The sequence below is a fragment of the Urocitellus parryii genome, chromosome 7, assembly GCF_045843805.1.
Source record: "Urocitellus parryii isolate mUroPar1 chromosome 7, mUroPar1.hap1, whole genome shotgun sequence".
Lineage (NCBI taxonomy): Eukaryota > Metazoa > Chordata > Mammalia > Rodentia > Sciuridae > Urocitellus > Urocitellus parryii.
The window spans coordinates 38,093,216-38,113,445 of NC_135537.1; the positions used below are offsets into that span (position 1 = coordinate 38,093,216).

Consider the following 20,230-nt stretch of genomic DNA (forward strand, 5'->3'; position numbering starts at 1 on the left):
TAAAAAGACAGGTTCCAAATGCTACATTATAAAAGCATCTATAGTACCCAATTGCCTCTAATTTGGCACAGGAGGGTAGAGAAGGCTAGGAAAAGATTAAACCAAAAATATGCAAGTAAAAAAAGGATGCCATAATGAATATGATGTATTCTGGTTTTCCTTTTAATAAATTATTTTCTTTATATTGTATTTTTAGTTGTAGATGGACACAATACCTTTATTTTATTTATTTATTTTTTTTTATGTGGTGCCTCATATATGTGAGGCAAGTGCTCTACCACTGAGCTACAACCCAGCCCTAACAAATTATTTTAGGCTACTACATCTCGAGTTCTTTCAGAAACTACTAACCTAAAGCACTGACCTAAATATTTACCTCTTTCTGGGCCATCTCCTGTAACCGTCTAGGGAGGCGTTTGACGTTGTGGCTCATGGCTCTTCGTCTCATGTGTCGTGGCAGAGTCTGGAAAACCAGCGAATTAGATGACTTCTGGGTCACAGCTTTTAACATGGCACTGATTTCAGCAGCTCGTGCTTGAGCAAAAGTAGAAGCTGTCAAAGGAAAAAATGTCATTGAAAACAAGCCTTGAATCTGCACCTTTTCTGGTGGGTTTCAAAAGAAGACAGGTTTGAGGAATGTGTACTTTCAGCTCACTGACTACTCTGACCACATATCTGACTCAATCAATGTCAGTGGTTATTCTGTTAAATCACTGTGAGAGATTCTTCTTCAACTTTTACACTTTTCAAGTCTTCCATTATAATTCAGTTTTACTTTTTCAGTCAGAAAAAAAGAGTTTAAAAAAAACTTAACAAGGAATTTTTTAAAATATGTTTTTGTTGTTGTAGATGGACACAATATCTTTATTTTACTTATCTTCATGTGGTGCTGAAGCTCAAAACCACTGCCTCATGCATGCTAAGCAAGCGCACTACCACTGAGCCAAACCTCAGTCCTACAAGAATTTTTTAAAATAGGAATCTACATGTAGTATGGGTGTGTATGTGTGTAATATAATCACAACCATTTTTGTTGGAGCTTTTATTTTTAAAGACAGGTCTTGCTAAGTTGACCAGGCTGGCTTTGAACTCCTGGGTTCAAGAGATCCTCCTGCCTCAGCCTCCCCAGTAGCATGCCACCATACTCAGTTTCACAATCATCCTTAAGTGCAATAATCACACAAGAAAACAAAGGGGGGAAAAACCAAAATTTTAACAGAGGTTTTGACTCAAGATGTTCTTTCTTAATATTTTTACTGCTTGTTCCAAATGTAACAAATATTGGTTTTCTTTATTGTGATTTTTTTTTTTTTTGAAGAGTAAACAGGGTGCTAGAGAAATTCAAGTGAATTAATTCAAGAAGGCATGGACAGACCAAGTATGTGCAAGGAATAAAGGATTTATATGGTAATGGAGATGGAGGTGATAAAGAGACAATTGGAAAGGGCTGGTGATAGGCCTTTAAATACAGTCTAGGTATATTAAATTTGGTTCCATTTTAAAGAATGCCATGCTGAAGAGTGTGGACTGCACATTTACAGGAGTTAACAGTTCACAAATAAAGACTTATAAAATAGGTAAGAAAAAGGACAGAAAATGAAGGCGGGAGAACCATCAGGCCTAAGGATGTTGTGCCTAAGTCCAGACTGGAGGTGAGAAGGGCCCAAGTGGGTACAACAGAGGAGAGAGGCGAGGGAGGCAGCCAAGGCAGTGCAGAGGGCAGAGGGCAGAGGGCAGAGGGCAATGTGCTGGCATAACTGCGGCAGTAGAAACAATGAGCTCCCAACACAACCAGATTGTACTTCCTTCAATACCCACCGGTTATATACTTGGGGATCTCTTGGGAAGTGCCATCAGGACCTGCTTTCCAGCCTCCCTTTTTTTTAAACATGATTTTGGAGGAAGACTGCTCATTCACACTAGGCTCAGGCAGTGAATGAGGGGTCATCTTGGTTTGCCGCTGTTGTGAAGTTCCAGAATGAAGCTCTAGAATATTTTCAAAAAGAAAACAAAAAGAAATATGTCACTCTTACCAAGGATAAGCATTACAGTGTAGAAGTAACACCTGTTGAGGACAACCACCTTATAAAGTGATTATAACTATTTCTTTTTTTTTTAATTTGTTTTAATTAGTTACACATGACAGTACAATGACCTTGACATATCATACATTTGAATCAGATGGGATATAATTTCTCATTTTTCTGAGTATACAGGTTGCAGAATCAAATTGGTCATGCATTCACATATATACACACAGTAATAATGTCTGCTTCATTCTATTATCCTTCCTATCTCCCTAACCCCTCCCTCCCCTCCCATCACTTCTCTCTGCCTAATCTAGGGTAACGCTATTCTTTTTTTCTCTCACATCTTCATACATGTATTTTGTATAACAACGAGATTCTCCTTCCACCATCCATGCAATTCCCTACTATTTCTTTTTTAAAAGGAGGGACTTAAGCAGGGAAGTCAAATAACTTGTCAAGGTCAGAAAGCTAGCAGGCAGCACAGCAGAAAATCATGTCAGAATGATGAAAACTTTGAACATAACAGATACAAGAAAATTTTCTTCACTGAGTATTTACAGTACAACATGCACTTTCAACTAGTCTCCTTGCTATGGTCTAAATGCTATGTCCCCTGAATCCACATGTTAAAGTCATGAAGGTAATGCTATTAAGAGGTATGGCCTCTGGAGGATGATTACATCATGGGAACAGAGTCGTCACAAATGAGATTAGTGTCCTTACAACAGAGGCTCCAGAGAGACCCTTCACCCCTCCACTACATGAGGACACCAGGAGAAGGTGCCATCTAGGAACCAGACACAGGACCCTCAACAGACACTGAATTACTGCTTGATCTTGGGCTTCTTGGCCTCTAAAACTGTGAGAAATAAATCTGTTATTTAGAAGCTACTTAGTTTATGATATTCTGTTATATAGCAACCTGAATGATGCTCCCTTTAATTGTGCATTCGGTCTTATACTAATTATCTGGCACACTCAACCCAGAAGCCATTACAGAAAGAATGCAAAGTAAAGTCCCTACACAAATGACAGGGTATTTGAACCATTCTGCCTTTAACATAACATTAGACATCTGTCTGTGAACAGAGAGAGGGCTTGGTGGAGAGTTGTATTTATTTCCACTGTGGTGTGAATTAGTACATCATGTAGTCTTGAATACGTACATGGTTTGTCATTCTGAGTTTTAACTGAAATAATATGCACGAAAAGCTTGTCACCTGCTATGGCAGTCCTCAACTACTGAATCTGAATCTAGATTTTGTGAATTTAGATCTAAAATTTATTTAACCAAAAATTTATTTAAAAGCACTGGCTTTGCTGTCTTCCCAAGATAGCATTTTCTACTGCTCTTCCCATGAACAACTATCACCTTCCTATCACTTCATAAGGTTCTAAAATCAGCACACAACTTAAATACAGATATGAAGATGTACCCTATTTCTCTTAGGAAACACAGAAGTATAAATAACAATAAATTAATGCAATAATAAAATATATCAGCTTTAAAACATGCATAGTCATACTATAGTAGTCATGTTCTATAAAGTCACAGTGAACACTGAATTAGTGAATACTGAACCACTGTTCCTAGGGGGAACAGATAGATGACAGACAGAAGATATAATTTTAAATGCTAAAAACAACTCATTCTGGTAGATTCTATTTCTTTTCTTCTACAAAAGAGAAAATGAAGTTCAAAAGGGTTAAGTGGCTTGCATGAGGCCACCCCACAAGTGAAATTCAAACTACAGGCAGAGCTCCATCTCAGAGAACTGACAAGTAGACACCTGGGAACTTATACATAGGGCAACTTGAATTTCTTCCTGTTCTGTGCATATCCAAAATAATGGCCAAAGCTCTATAAATGTCGATTTGAGGGTTACAAATACATTTCACCAACTTGGCAGATTTGCCAATACGAAATTTGAGAATACTGAGAGTCTGTTGTATCTAGTTTTATTTCAGTCCATTTACTATTTAGGTAATGACTATCAAAAGAACTGGCAAAATTCACTCTAAATGGAAGTAGAGAGAACTTCATGTCATCTTACCTTGCTGTTGAGCTTGGAAAGGTTTTCCTCCTCCATTATGGAGCTTTACACCTCTATCAGCCACAAAGCCAGAGGATAAAGTCACATTAGTGGGCTGGTTTCTCATTTTCTTAGCATATTTTCTTTCTTTTGCATTAGACATTTCTGGAATGGAAGTGATACATTTAGTACAAGAGGGAAACTCCCCTTCAAAAATAATAAATTCAACAAATATTTATGTAACACAAAATTGGATTCTTCAATATAATGCCTTCATTTACTATGGTTAGACTGATGAGACCATATTGATCTACAGCAGGGAAATTTAAAGGAGGCTGTAAATGGCTTTAACATCAAAAACTTGTTTCAAAAGAAAAAAATAAGTTTATTGATGGAAGATTCCCTATTGGAACATTCCAGTCTAGGTTGCCAAGTAATTAAATCTTACATAAATATTGACACTGCATAAAGTTTGTTGAAAGAATAAAACAGCAGATGAGATCACTATGCATGATAAAAAACTGAAATTACTTAAAACATTTCATATTGATTCTTAGATGAAATAAGAGTCACCCAAATCAATGAAATTTAGAACACTCTACTTCAAACTGAACATAGGTTATTGATGTTTTCAGTTTTATTGCTGAGACAACACTAACTATATGTTTAATCTACAATAGCAATAGATAATGATTTCAACTTGAAATAAAAAGGACAAAGGATAAAAGCCTAGTAGAGCCTGACAGATTCACTCAGTGGTTCCTCAAACACAAAAGGTCCCTTTTGAGAGTGGTTCTCTCAAACACAACAGGTCCCTTTTTTCACTGATTCAGTCTGAAACACTTGCTTTTTATTTTGAAATAAAAATCACTAATAATAACCTATTGGTGACATAACTATTACCAACACATACCCTGCAATACATGCCCCAACTGTAACAAAGAGCTAAAAAGTAATTTTAATAAAACAATATGCATTTCTGTATGTAACTATTTCACTACTAGATGACATTATGAAATAGACATTTTGAACCCACAGAACAATCACAGACACTGTCAGCACAGGCACTGATACAAGCCATAAAGCTGGAGAAGGGTCCTGGAAGCTCCCACCCCAAGCAAGTTATTAACTCTTTCCTTGCTCACTGTAAAGAAGTCCGAAAGGCCCTGCAGGTAACACCAGGAGGTAGGGAATCTCAGAGTGCAGACACTTACCAAGCTGTTTTCAATGCATTTAAATATTCTAATACTATTTCTACCTATATATAGAATGACCATGGAGGCAACAGCTACAGTGGCAACAGTGGCAGAACAATCCACATGTGTTCTACTTGTGCCTCAAAAAGAACAGTGCCACTGGTGATATAATTTTTCAAGCCGGTAAACACTCCTTGGTAAAGAATCCCTCCTTAAAAAAAAAAAAAAAAAAATACAACATGGCTTTGACTTATTTCATCCCTACAAAATTCAGTATACATTAAAACTGTGCAACCAATACTTTTACATAAAACAGACTTTGGCTTTGGGTTACTTTGGGGCTTTTCTGCATACACAGGGTATCTAACATTCCTGCCCCTGGCCTACAAATGCCAGGAGTGTTACCCCAATCATTATGCTAATCAAAATATCGTACTAACTTCCAAAATCCCACATCAGGATTTGTACCACTTCCATAGAGAGCCACTTAATTAGCTACCACCCATTCACTTAGCTCCTTTTCCAGTGCAATACACGTAAAAAATTAAGAGTTAATTTTTAAAGAGTGGTATAGTGTTTAGAAACCTTCACTTTAGAGTTAGAAAGATCTGGATTCAAATACCTTCTTAACACTTTTTTGGTTATATAATCTTAGGAAAATTATTTTTCTTCTTTGAGCCTCAATCTCCTCCTCTACAAATGGCAATTATCACAAGGTAGTTGTGAGAATTAAATAATTACATATACATAAGTACTGGCTTTACAAAATACATATACATAACTCACTTAGCATAGGGCTTTGTACAAACTAAATGATCAGTTTACAGGTACTATTATTCTCAAATAATATATCTACACTCTGAAATATTTTTATTTTTTATTTTTTCTTTAATTTTTAACATTTTATTTTCTAGTTCTCGGCGGACACAACATCTTTGTTTGTATGTGGTGCTGAGGATCGAACCCGGGCCGCACGCACGCCAGGCAAGCACGCTACCGCTTGAGCCACATCCCCAGCCCCCTGAAATATTTTTAAAAATTAAACAATATGTAGAATGTAGAGTTCTGCATAACTGGTTGGCTAATGAAACACATGATTTAGAGTAGTTTGTATTAAGAACAATTCAAAATAGTTTACCAAACAATTTAGTCCACCAACGTTACCTACTTGAATCAAAACTAACCCAAGAAGACAAAGCACACGACCTTAGGATCCCTAGCTTAGGATTAGAATGAGCCAAAGGAAGGCTGGTGTTGGGATATTAGGGTAACCTTGGGATACCACATCTCTGAACTTTGGTTCTAGACTTAAAAAATGAGCATACTGAGCTAGCAGCAGTCCTCAAACAGTTCTTTGGGTTGGGTTATGAATAAAGAATGAATAAGGAATGTATCCTTTGAGATCTGAGATTTCACTTAAAACAGTTTCCAGAAGGAATCTTTATTTTTATTTAAGCTGTAGATGAACAGAATATCTTTATTTTATTTATTTATTTATTTTTATGTGGTGCTGAGGATTAAACCCAGTGCCTCACATATGCTAGGCAAGCACTTTACCACTGAGCCACAGCCACAGCCCCACCAGAAGGAATCTTTTTTCTTCACATTTTTTTAGTTGTTGATGGGCCTTTATTTATTTATATGTGGTACTGAGAATTGAACTCAGTGTCTCACACATGCTAGGCAAGCGCTCTACCACTGAGCTACAAACCCAGCCCACCAGAAGGAATTTTAATGCTTATAACATTCAAGTGGATTTTATATCTATTCCTAGTATTCATAATTTGTTTTCATGTTCATTCATTTCTTTTTCCTTCTTTCTCATGTTCATTCAGTCAAAACTTTAATGAATATTAAATATGTCAGTTTTACAAAAATGCTTTCCCCACATCTTCAAATAAAATGGATATGCCATGTTTTCTCATAGAGCTTAGAATCTGGTTGAACAGATACAGCTATGTATAGTGGACTCCAGTTTGAGAACCTAGGAGGAAAAAAAGATAATCTCCATTTTCCTTCCAGATCTAAAAAGTTGGTGATTCCTGCTTGATAAGAACGAAGTACCTTGTTTCACAAGTAATATTTTACACAAATTATTTGTAATGCTCCAAGAGATCCTTATTTAAAGAATCATACAATGAATTTTTTTTCTTTTAAAAATATTTGTTAATTATTGATGTACCTTTATTTATTTATTTATTTGTTTGTTTATATGTGGTGCTGAGAATCAAGTGCTAGGCAAGCACTTGACCACTGAGCCATGATACAGCCGCAGTGAATTGTTTTATAAATAAGAATCACTTCCTAATTATCCAGTTTAATCAATATTAACAAGATTTGGGGTACCTACAATGTGCCTAATATAGTTTCAGGTCATGTGTAATACCAGTATCAGGATGTGATCTTTTTCCTTTAAGAATTTAGTCATCTTAAGCAGCTAACATTAATCGAGAACTTTGTGCCAGGCACTGCCTTATTCATTTAATTATTACAATTATATGAGAGGTTCTTGTGTTATCTCATTTTGTAAATGAGGAAATTGAAACACAAAGCAGTTATTCCACCCATATCCACTAAGCTTATGATTGTCCTGGAATTCAGGATAGTCTGCATCAGGCAGTCTGGTTCTAGTCACCATATTCAAACATAAAATAATTAGAAAATAAGATCACATGTAATAAAATGTTAAATTTTGCAGTATAGCAAAACAGGAAACTGGAAATGAGAAAGAAAAAATGTGTATCAGCAGAAAAAATCAGTAAGAACACAGAATTTCAGTTAGTTGGAATTTGGGCAGTTAGGGAAGAAGGAGTATTCAGGAATCTTCTGTGTGAATATAGGATTGAGAACTCAGATGACTAGAGTGGGAAGACAGAGAAGAAATAGGCTAGAGAAGGACAGACTGAAAGATCAATATATATTCCAGGCTGGAGCTGGAAGATCATTCCAGGCTGGAGATCTAAACCAATGAAAAAGATCTGAAGGTTCCTGAGACAGAAGGAAAGCAAAACCTTAACAGTATGTAGGCCAAACAAAGGGATTTTCTTATAGTACATTTTGAAAGCAGGGAGGACAGAGACCTCACCTTTTTTTAACTATTGCATTCCCAGAACTTAGCAGACCGCCATGCACAAATTAGGGGAGACATATATATCACACTAACGCACATTACTTAATATGTGTGTATAATGTATATAAATGTATATATATTTAATGTACACAAGCATTCATAAATGAAGAAGTGGAGCGTAGCTATATTACACATATTAACAGGATGGGAGATATTTAGCCCAGTACCATTCCTTCTGACAATGTATGATCTGTGCATAGACCAGCTCTGGGCTACTAGCCAAAGCAAGATCACTAACTTTTTTTTCCCCAGTCAGATCCCATTCCTTGTTCAGATCGTAGGAGACCCTTTAAAGTCAGAGACCGGAATTTGGGAGGGGTGGGAAGAAGAACAACGCCTCTCGGCATGGTCCCCTGAATGACCCATCCTTTAGGGTGGCAGAAGGGCTGCAAGCCTACTCATCCTCAGAACATCTTCCACCTACCGGGGGCAATGCCGGGAAATAACAGAACCACGAGAAGGTTCGGAACCGGGAAAAAGGGTCCCGGGCGCAGGCAGAGAGGAAATAAAGACCAGCAATCTGAGAGAGGGAAGGAAACCGGGCCGGAGCTGGGGGTAGCCACACACACTCCCCCCAGATTCGAGCTCCCTGGCAGCAGGAATCAATGCTTCACGACTTACCTACCCGACGTTCTGAGGGATCCTGGGGTCAGAATGACAAGCCTCTGCGACAGTCCCCTCAAAGGCGACCTACGCGGTGAGCGAGCTGCACGGCGCATGCGCCAGCCCGGCGCTTCCTCCCTCCACGTGGCGTGGAGTCGCGCGCAGACTACAGTTCCCAGAATACCTAGCGAGCGCGCTCCCCGGGTCCCTCCGGCAGGCGCTGACCCAGGCTGGTCAGTTGTTGAGCGAGAATCAGGCAGGGCTGGTGAAGGGGCATCTTCTCTCGGAAGGGCTTAAGAAAGAAGACTGAAATGTCGTCATTGATCAGAAAGGTGATCAGCACCGCGAAAGCCCCAGGGGCCATTGGTCCCTACAGGTAATATGGCTTGTAGGAGCATTCAGGGACCCCAGGCTTGCGAGGTGGCGGGGTCGGAGCTGCGGCCCCTCGGGGACCAAAGAAGTAAATCTCGTCACAGATGTGGTTGTCTTTTATAACGACAGCTGAGATCTTAGAAATGCTTCACAAATCCCTGCACACCTACCCAAACCCCTCGTTTTACAATATGCAGAATAGTTCTAATGGGCAAAGAATAGGAATGCATTTGTGATTCTTATGAACTCATTGTGCATGCCCATTTACCACTAACAAATCAAATGCAAATCACAACGAAGATAATTTTCTAAGAATGCCCCAATATATACTAGTTAATATATGGGTACTGGCCAGAAAGTCTGCCCTGTGTACCTTTATTTCTACATGTCAGAAGTTCTTTTAAATAGGCTTCTTTAAAAAAAAAAAAAATGCACACAGGCACAGTTTTTAAAAATCTCAACTTTAAAACCATTGGATTTTATTCTATGTGTTCTTGCATTCTTTTTTTCCTAACATAATTGTTATTCTTTTAAATTCTTCACTAAAGCATATCCTATAACCATTTTTCCTTTTTAAAGTATAGTGTCTGTTCACTATTAAAAGAAGCAAAACTAGAAAGTTTCTATACCTGGAACATTTTAACTATGGCAAACATATGTTGAATCCCTCCTACATGCCCAGTATTTGAGGGATACAAAAATGCGTTCCAAGAAATCCATTGGGAAAGGCCTTCACACACATGGAGGAAAGAAAAAAAAAAAAGTTAGTGCAGGCTTTATGATAGTCACTATAGCAACCACCTTTTTCTATTAATTCCTACCCATTTTTTACAAAAAGAAAACTGAAGCTTGACAAAGTCAAATTGTCCAAGGTCAGTTAATCTGTAAGTGACAATTTGATTTGAACTCAAGCCCTAGCTTCCTCCTCTAGAGCTTGAGAAATAGCATGAGAAATAGCACTCATGTGTGGCAGAACAGTAATTATTATAGTAAGATTAGAAATAAAATGTATTGGTAAAGGAACAAATGTGGAAGAAGGAAAAAAAGAGAAAATAGTTATAATGGGCAAAGAAAGAAAAAGATTTAGGGATGCTCCTTGTGAGAAGTAGTCCCTGAATTGAGTTTTGAAGATTGGTTTTGTCACATATAGCACTGTTGTGAAACTTTGTTAAAAACATTAGCAGGATGTCATGGAGTGAAGGGCATTCCAAATAGAAGACCACTGAGAAGTGGTCTAACAATATGAATTTCAGGCAATGGGCTCTAGAAATCAACCTTAATCATTTAGTTTGCTATCTTCAGGATAGGAAAATTGAAAAAGGATTGAAAAGGGAATAATTTTTGTACTGTGATCCACTGTGTGACTGACCCTTTGGGAATTAACTCCTTAAGAGTTGGATTTTACATTTGAAATTTTTGTATCGTGTATTTTGAATTGACCTTGCAAGTCTGACTTTAGTTTTGTCTTCCAAATGGACTTCACTATAGCACTACTTCATAAGATAACAGTAGGGATTAAATATGAAGTGACAGAAATTTGATTTTAGCAGAGGCCAGGTTGTGGCAGTTTCCATTGCTGAACAAAAGAGTTTGTTTTGTATGTAGTGAGAAACCATCAGGTGTTTTTGAGCAAGAAATAACCAGATCTCTTTTAAGAAGAGAATTCTGAGAGTATTTTGGATAGAAATTGTGAAGAAAAAGAGAGCATAGTTAAGAGATATTTCAATATAACCAAAAATCAGTAATCTTTTTCCTCCTTCTGCCTAAACTCTCTCCCTAAATCATTTAGAGTAACACTTTTTGTTTGCTTCAGAACAAAAGTGACCCTTAACAAAAACCAAAGTGATGTTATACAAGACACTTTGTCCTAGAACCTGCTAAAAGCATTCACCTCTCTTGACCTATTTAGAAATACTGTGTTCTTTGTTGAAGAATGAAAACATGTCATGAATATTCTTGGTTGACTTGGAAGTGGAAGCTGCTAACAGAACAGAGGGGAATCTATGAGTGTGCCAGTGTGACAGAAAGGCCATTAGCCAGCTTCATGATAAAGACTTTCCAGGACCTTGTATCCAAAGGATTCAAACACAGGTCACTAGAAATGGACCTTGTTGTCAATATTTTACGGTGAAGAAAAAACACACTCCAACTATTTATATCCTGATAAAGTCAACTGGACATATTTTAAGAACCATTTGGAAAGAAGAGTTTTTGTGCATGGAGTTTGTAGCAAGTACAGTTTTTGAAAATTCTGGGTCTTCTCCAGAAAGAATTCTAGTGAGTTGAACTGTCAGTGCCTGGCCTTGGGATGAATGGGTGCTGTCATTAATTAGCTAGAAAGTTCAGCACATTTTGAGATACTTCAGGACAGAACCTTCAGAGATTGCAACATCATGATGTTATTGCATTGCTTTCATTTTGTTATTACACCCCAAGCCAGTCCTAATGCGACATAGATTATGACATGAGAGTTAATGATTTTAAAAGTGTTTTTACCCTTTGACCTCAAAGCAGAACAACATACTTTAAAATTTTCTGGAACCTAACAACTTATCTACGCCTATCTGCAGACAGTAGGATTCTTATACTCAGTATTAAGGGGGCTGGGAGTGTAGCTCAGTGGTAGAGTATTTACCTAATATGCCCTAGGCTCTTGGTTCCATCCCAGCATCTCACACACACACACACACACATGCACCAAGTTTCCAGTTTTTGTTAACAAAACCTCTTTAAATCTCCAAGAAATGACTCACATAGCTCAGATAGTCTGAATTCCAATTCTTACTTTTAATAGTCTGAAAATAAGTGGATTATTTACAAAGTTTTTGATAAATGATAATACATATGGGCTTGAAGTATGTTTCGGATGTGGGGAGAACTGAAAGTACTTTGTAAAGGGCCCAGAGCAGATGGCCTAATAGACAGAGGAGTTAATGGACATGTTAGCTAATGGTAACTGTTCAACCTGAGAAAAGGTTACAAATTAACGAGCTCAATAGTTACTTATTTGCAAATTAGAGTGAAAGCCAGATAGTTGAAAAGAATTCCTAGACTTTTTAAATCCTATTGCTAAATTTAAATCTATCTTCTTCAGCTCTCCAAAACCCACATCATGAGCCAACGGGTACTCCTAAAAAGATATTTATTGATAGCCAAAATTGTTTATGTTACTAAGTGATTAGAGGGCAAAATATCAACAAGTAGTTATATCGTGCCTGCTGTGTACATCCAAGGGACCAACTGGTTCCTACACAGCTACACAAACAGGACCAGACACTAGCCCTAGGATACCCTGGAAGATAGGGACTATGAGACAGTTTCCTGTACTGCCATAAGAAAGACTCAACCAGAGGACCCTGGGATCTGGGCTTGGTTACTTGCTCAGTGGAAGTGTGCATGGAGTTGTGTGTATGTATGTGTGTGCATATGTGATGGTTTTGAATGTAGCTTTATTTATAATAAAATATTGAAAGCAAAGTTGATCAGGCAAACAAAGTATACATAGTGAAGTATTGTGTAACTGTTTTAAAAAATCAAGGAAAAATTCTACATATAGTTATGGAAAGATCTTGGTGATATACTGTCGGGTGAAAACAGCAAGTGTACAATAGTGTTTAATGTACCATATTTTGTGTAAAAGGAGGGAGATAAATATATTTGTTTGGTTCCTATATGCATGAAGAAACTTTGGAAGATTACATAAAGGAAAACCTTATCTGAGAATAATTAATGTTTTTAGTGCTCTTGGCATTGCATTTTTCTGTTTTACAGCTTAAATGATGTGTAAGTTACTTATTTAAAAGATGCTTTTTAGGTATAGAGTTTCATGAGTTTTAGTAAACATATAGAGTCATATCCACTACCACAATCAAATTTTAGAACATTTCCATCACATACACCACCCACGCCCCCCCACCCCCAAAATTCCTTCAAACTTATTCATGATCAGTCCTCTCCCCTGGACCCAGCAAACAACTAATCTACTTTCTGCTATCGTTTTTGTCTTTTCTAAAATTTCATATAGAGGCTTAGAGTACTAGAGCACTTGCCTAGCACATCTGGGGCTCTGGATTCAATCCCCAATAATGGAGGTGAGAGGGAAAAGTCTAAAATTTCATATAATTGAAATTAAACAATTAGATCTATGAGTGATTTTTAAATTTTTATTTATTTATTTATTGGTGTCACGAACAATGCGGCTCTGAACATTTATGTAAAGGCTTTGGACATACATTTTCATTTCTCTTGGATAGTTGCTGCCTAGGAAAGAAACTACTAGGTTGTGTGTTGAGTATATGTTTAAATTTTTAAGATACTGCCAAAATTTTCCAAAATGGCTGTACTATTTTGCTTTCCTACAAACAGTATATGTGTTTCTCATTGTTTCACATCCTCACCAATGTTTGTTATTATGAGTGAAATGTATGGTGGTATATTATTATGGTTTTGCTCTGCATAGGTACCTCTAGTGACTGACCTTGAGCATCTTTCATGTACTTCTTAGCTCTTTGTAGGTCTTCTTTGGTGGAGTGTCTATTTAATCATTTGCCCTTTTAAAAAAAATAGTTATAGATAGACACAATATTTTTTTATTTTATTTATTTTTATGTGGTACTAAGGATTAAACTCAGTGCCTCACATGTGCGAGGCAAGCGCTCCACCAGTGAGCCACAACCCCAGCCCTCATTTGCCCATTTTTAAAATTAGGTTGTTCATCTTCATATTATTGAGTTTAAAGAGTTCTTCACAATTTTTTTTTTAAAAAGAGTTCATATATTCTACCTACAAGTCCTTTATTAGATGGATGTTTTGCAAATATTTTTCTCCCAGTCTTTGATTTGTCTTTTCATTTTCTCAAAGATGTCTATTGATAAAAGTTTTTAATCTTAATGAAGTCTAATTTATCATGTTTTATTTTACAGTTTGCGCATTTTGTGTCATATCAAAGGACTCATTTAGCACCGAATTTTATATTTACATTTTATATATACACCAGCTTTCTGTTCATTGCAGTCAAGCAGTGTTAGTGGACAAGACCGTTTACATCTCTGGACAGATAGGCATGGACCCTTCCAGTGGACAGCTTGTACCTGGAGGGATAGCAGCAGAAACTAAACAAGTATGTCATTTTCCACATTTGAAATTCACTTTGCTATGATTTTTTAATATTGATCAGTATTAATAACCCCCCACCTGACTTGTGTTATAGACATTAACAGATAAATGCCTTTTAAGCTATTCACTACTTGACTTAAGCCAGTTTTTGATTGAAGAGAGTTGGAAATTTAATGAATCATTTAACAACCAAAAAAGAGTATTCCATCTCCTGCCAAGATGCAGGGGCACACACCTATAATCCCAGTGACTCAACAGGCTTTGGCAAGAGGAGCATAAATTTCAGGCTAGCCTCAGCAACTTAAAGAGGTCCTCAGCAATTTAGCAACACTGTGTCTCAAAATTATAAAAGGGCTAGGTGATAAAATGCCCATGGGTTCAATCCCCAGTACCAAAAAAGAAGAAAAAAAAAAGGACCAGAATCAACAAAATCAAATAGCATGTTGCCACCTACACATGGATTGGGAAATTTTCTTTTTAGGGCCACTGACCCCCAACACACACAAATAAAGCCACCACCACAGAAGTAAAAAGTCAGCATTTGTTAATAAGAAAAAAACAAATTAACAGTTTTACACAGTGTGTTTGGTTTGGTTGGTTCGGCTGGACTGGGTTTGGTTTTTTTGGTACCAGGGATTGAACCCAGGAGTGTTTAACCACTGAGCTACACCCCCAGCCTTTTTACTTTTTATTTTGAGAAAGAGTCTTGCTAAGTTGCTGAGGCTGGCTTTGAACTTTCAATCTTCCACCTCAGGTTCCCACGTCACTGGGATTACAAGCATGTACCACCATACCTGGCTACATACTGTGCTTTTAAAAAAGAATGATGAATACAATTCTATTTCTTTTTTTTTTCTTTTTTTTTATTGTTGGTTGTTCAAAACATTACATAGTTCTTGATATATCATATTTCACACTTTGATTCAAGCGGGTTATGAACTCCCATTTTACCCCGTATACAGCTTGCAGAATCCCATCAGTTACACTTCCATTGATTTACATATTGATATACTCATGTCTGTTATATTCTGCTGCCTTTCCTATCCTCCACTATCCCCCCCTACAATTCTATTTCAATAATAGAATTAAATTATAACTTAATACATTCACTAAGTTGTTTATAATAACCAAAGATAGAAAACAACCTAAATGTCTTTTCATAAAGAACTAGTTGAAAAAATCATGCTAGACCCATACAAATAAATTGCTAAGCAAAGCTCTCAAAGATAATTTGTTACATGATAAAATCCAACCAAGAGCAGAATAGCATATACACGATAGGCTGCCAGGTGTATATGTTTGTGTGTTTAAGAGTATGTTCATTTATGCATGGACTCTGTAAAAGATTAAAAAACAAGAAGCTAGAAACAGTTTGTTACCCTTACTAAGGAGTAAGGAGAGGATACATCTTTTCTCTGCATGTACTTGTTCACAGCTTTTAGACTTTTGTCTTACTCAGGTAGTATCTATTTAGATTAATTATTAGTTTAAAATACAAAAAATGCAATCATATATTTTCAACAGTAAAGTGAGGAGGAAGAATAAGTTGAAAATAATAAGTTAAGGATTTGGTAACAAACTGATATTTTTCTGGAAGCTGAAGCATCAAACACATACAAAATTCACTAATATTGTTTTTTGAGGAAAAAAAAAGAGCCTTTTAACATCAAATATTACTTTAAAAGAAAACATGTTTTTAATGCTCACTACCTCCTTGAAGTGATGTAGAATTATATAAAGTAGTGATATAGAATGAGGAATCCCAGAACTTATTTGTTTCAGCTTAATTAATGGATATTGACTGAAAACTTCACACTCTTTAGCACTGAGGAAGGGACTTCCTTTCTGACTTTTCACTGTATTTCATAAAGATTCATTCCATTAAAGGAAAACCAAGAAGGAGTTGACTTTATAGAAATAGTCTAGAAAGAGTGGGGAGAATTTTTCTGCAACATAAGCTACTCAAGGAGGTACTAGTAAAAGATGATTCACCGAATTTAATTAAAACTTTAGTATTACACCAGTGTCTTAGGCCTCTCTTTGCCTTGGTTTACAGGCTCTTACAAACATGGGTGAAATTCTGAAAGCTGCAGGCTGTGATTTCACTAATGGTAAGCAACTTGGTTTTCCTTCACTGTTAATTTCTGTTTGATATTTCCTTGGTCTTTTTGAAAAACATGGCATTTAGTAATGTCATACCATGTTGTTTTTTAAAGTTGTCTAATAGTCTGGAAAACAACTCTGTTCTAACTTCACTTTTTCAGACCCCTTTCAGTCCCATTTTAATCAAGACAGACACAGAATCATATATGGTTTTTCTAAGAAATGTTTTGAATCAGACCAAGTTGCTAAACCTAATGAGAATGTATATATCTTCTAGTGGTCAAAGCAACTGTTTTGCTGGCTGACATGAATGACTTCAATACTGTCAATGAAATCTACAAACAGTGTAAGTAATTTATCTTTTTTTCTTATTTACAGTTTTAAAGAGAAATGAATTGTTAACAAAATGAGTGCCCATTATCAATTAAAAGTGACAGGAGATGGTAAAGAAATGGCATCTTGTTCTTAAAAAATTAATAAGTCTAGATGGGCCAGGCACAGTGGCACATACCTGTAATCCTAGCAGATTGGGAGGATGAGGCAGGAGGTTCACAAGTTCAAAGCCAGCTTCAGCAAAAGCAAGGTGCTAAGCAACTCAGTGAGACCCTATCTCTAAATAAAATATAAAATAGGGCTGGGGATGTAGCTCAGTGGTCGAGTGCCCCTGAATTCAATCCCTAGTATTCACCCCCCAAATTAATAGTCTAGCCAAGCGCCTTGGTGCATGCCTGTGATCCCAGCAACTTGGGAGGCTGAGGCAGGAGTTTGCAAGTTCAAGGCTAGCCTCAGCAACTTAGCAAGGCCCTAAGTAACTTAGCAAGACCCTGTGTGGGGTCTTACTGGGGATGTGGCTTAGTGGCTAAATGCCTCCAGGTTCAATCCCTGGTACTCCCTCTCCCCCCCAAAAAAAATAGTCTTACTGGAAACATACAATATACCCCCATGAAAAAGCTCTAAGATATTTCTGTTACATTCCCTAAAATAATATACAAAAACCTATAAATCCATTTTCCGTTAGACCTTTCTTAGGCTTTTTAAACCCTCATAAACATTTCTGATATGTATAGCTCATGTTTGCTAATGCTATGATATGGTCTAACCACCATCTCATAATCTCTAGCTAATTAGTTATTTTATATTTCCATGTCTTGTTTCCTCATATGCAAAGTGGAGATAACATACTGCTACTCTATAGGATTGTTTGAATTGTTAAATAAATTAACACAAACTGTAAAGCAGTTAAGACAAATGCTGTCATATTGTAAGCACTGAGTAAAGGCTGATATTATCACTGCTGTAGTAGGGAAAATGGGTGTCCCTCCCACCTGGGAAGAGACAAAGGAATCACATGGAAAAAGTGTCATTACTTATTGTCTCCAGAAGAAAAGACTAGAGAAGATCAAAATTAGTGAAAAAGTACCTGCCAGGCTAAGTGTGATAGCACATGCCTGTAATTCTAGCAGGCTGAGGCAGGAGGATTCCAAGTTGAAGACCAGCTTCAGCAACTTATCAAGGTCCTAAGCAATTTGGTGATACCATCTCAAAAAGAGTTGGGGATGTAGCTCAGCGATAAAGCAATGGATCCAATCCCAAATAACAAAACAGGGAAGGAAAGTACTTGCCAAAATTGCTGGATATAGGGATTTAGGGAGACATTCCCTATTAAGATTAACTGGTTTGCAAATATCACTTCAAAGAGCAAATCCCATTCCTATCAAACAAGATCAAAATGATAGAGTATGTATTTCATTTTTTTTTCAGAAAGCTGACAGGAAAGCATTAAAAATTATAATACATCAAAACAGTTTATCAAACAGATCTGAATGTGAGATTTTTTCCTGAAATGTTACTTATATCTAAGAACTGACTAGTCCTTGTAGCACTTACCAGGTTCTTGATCATGGAGGTTGAACAGTACAATGTCTGGAAACTAAAAGGAAATTCTTTTAAATTCAGATTTCAAGAGTAATTTTCCTGCTAGAGCTGCTTACCAGGTTGCTGCTTTACCCAAAGTAAGTATAGTTAAAATGAGTAATGTACACAGTTTTAAATTGCTACATTGTTTTCTGAATATACCAAACTAAGTTAAGTGCTGTGAAAGGAAATTAAAAATAAAGAAAGGATATAGTCCCTGCTTCCCAGGAACTTAAAGTCTTAAAGTAAACATCCCATATTACATGCAGGGGAAAAACATTAGGAAGCCTTATAAGGCATGAACATAACAGAATCAGTACTTAAGTTGTGAGAAAAAGCACAGAAACAGCTGTATTGTCATAATGTTACTTAGAGAACAATAAAATTGAGCCAGGCTTTTAATTCTGCAATAAAAATTTCATTTGGCTATCGTATAATAAAAAATCCAGATCTACCACTAGAAAAATATTCTCTACTATGGCGTCCATATTTCACCATTCTGGTTTGGTATTCTAATTTCACTAGAAGCTCTTTTCCTATGCTTTTAGCCACACAATATTCCTATAAAGAAGTTTAAGCCTTTACTGACTTAAACTTGTAACTTTCCGCTGAACAAAATTTAAGAGTGGCATTTTTATTGCTTTAATTAATTGTTACTTGTAGTGATCATTATCATCAAACTTAGTAAGTTATTGGGTATAGTAAAAGGAGTTCTGAATTTGAAATCACAAGACAAGGATCAAACCTGTGCTATTTACCTTTTTGACTTGGAAACAGTTAATCAGCCTGAACCTTCATTGTATGAGTTGAAGATTGTCTATCTAATAGGGCTGCCTATGAGAATCAAATGAGCTAATGTACATGAAAGTGGGGAGCATGGTAACCTGGCCTGCTGTAGGTTCTTGGTGAATATTTCTCTTCTTTCCTGCTTTGAAAAGTTTATTTTAAAAAATACTGTGTTGCTGTTAGCTTCACATTTTTTGGAAAGTATTACTAAACTCCTTAATTTGTACAAAATAATGAAAACATTGTTTGATTATTTACCTTACAGGGAGCACGCATTGAGATTGAAGCAGTGGCTGTCCAGGGACCTCTCACAACAGCAGGTCTATAAGTAGGCAGTGTTATTCTCATCATGTCTTTAAATTAACATTTTGATTCTTACAATTGATGTTGAAAGTGTACATGTGACTAAAATATCTGTAGTTATCATGGAAATACCATATCATAGAGGGAGTTGACATGAATTGAATATTAGATAATGAATCCAGTTACTGATGCTACATAAAGAGCCCAATTCAATTACATTCTATTTAATTAAATGATATGAAGTATTTAGTTCTCATGTTAGATATGTGATTCTGCTTTTACTTGAGTAAAATATTCACTCTTGAGTTGTAGAAGTAAAGGAGAATAAAATGGACCAAAATTTTATATAGACAATATTTTTCTAATGGAAATAAAATACATATGCAGATTTCCCTACTTGTGATTTTGTTCACTTATTTTGTAACAGTTTAATTTATACATGAAAACATATTTACCAAATAAAAATGGGGAGGGAACCATGAAGTAAATCACCAGCTACTTCACTTCTTTAAGTTTATTTTTAACTTTGTATATTTTTACACTGTTGTATTCAAGTTATATATAATCACCTTGTGATTGTTCTTTAAAGTCATTCTTTTTCTTGGGAATGGAGATGAGTCTTGCTGTGTAGTCCAGGCTGACCCT

General features: G+C 36.5%; 2 protein-coding genes across 2 annotated transcripts in view; one reads left to right on the forward strand and one right to left on the reverse strand.

Moving 5' to 3' along the window:
* The window catches only part of Pop1 (POP1 ribonuclease P/MRP subunit), a 33,522-nt gene extending 24,426 nt beyond the window's left edge, over nucleotides 1-9,096 (reverse strand). Inside the window, exons 1-4 of the mRNA XM_026383377.2 lie at nucleotides 9,011-9,096; nucleotides 4,085-4,228; nucleotides 1,819-1,986; nucleotides 377-552 (exon numbers count right to left, since the gene is read on the reverse strand). Coding sequence (XP_026239162.2) covers nucleotides 377-552; nucleotides 1,819-1,986; nucleotides 4,085-4,226 — 486 coding nt within the window. The 5' untranslated portion in view covers nucleotides 4,227-4,228; nucleotides 9,011-9,096. The remainder of the gene's footprint in view (nucleotides 1-376; nucleotides 553-1,818; nucleotides 1,987-4,084; nucleotides 4,229-9,010) is intronic.
* A 99-nt stretch (nucleotides 9,097-9,195) lies between these two features.
* Rida (reactive intermediate imine deaminase A) lies at nucleotides 9,196-19,966 on the forward strand. Its single transcript, XM_026384148.2, has 6 exons — nucleotides 9,196-9,368; nucleotides 14,378-14,483; nucleotides 16,536-16,590; nucleotides 16,860-16,928; nucleotides 18,539-18,594; nucleotides 19,548-19,966. Exons 1-6 carry the CDS (start codon nucleotides 9,304-9,306, stop codon nucleotides 19,608-19,610), a joined length of 414 nt encoding a protein of 137 aa, XP_026239933.2. The 5' UTR covers nucleotides 9,196-9,303; the 3' UTR covers nucleotides 19,611-19,966.
* Nucleotides 19,967-20,230: the final 264 nt, after the last annotated feature.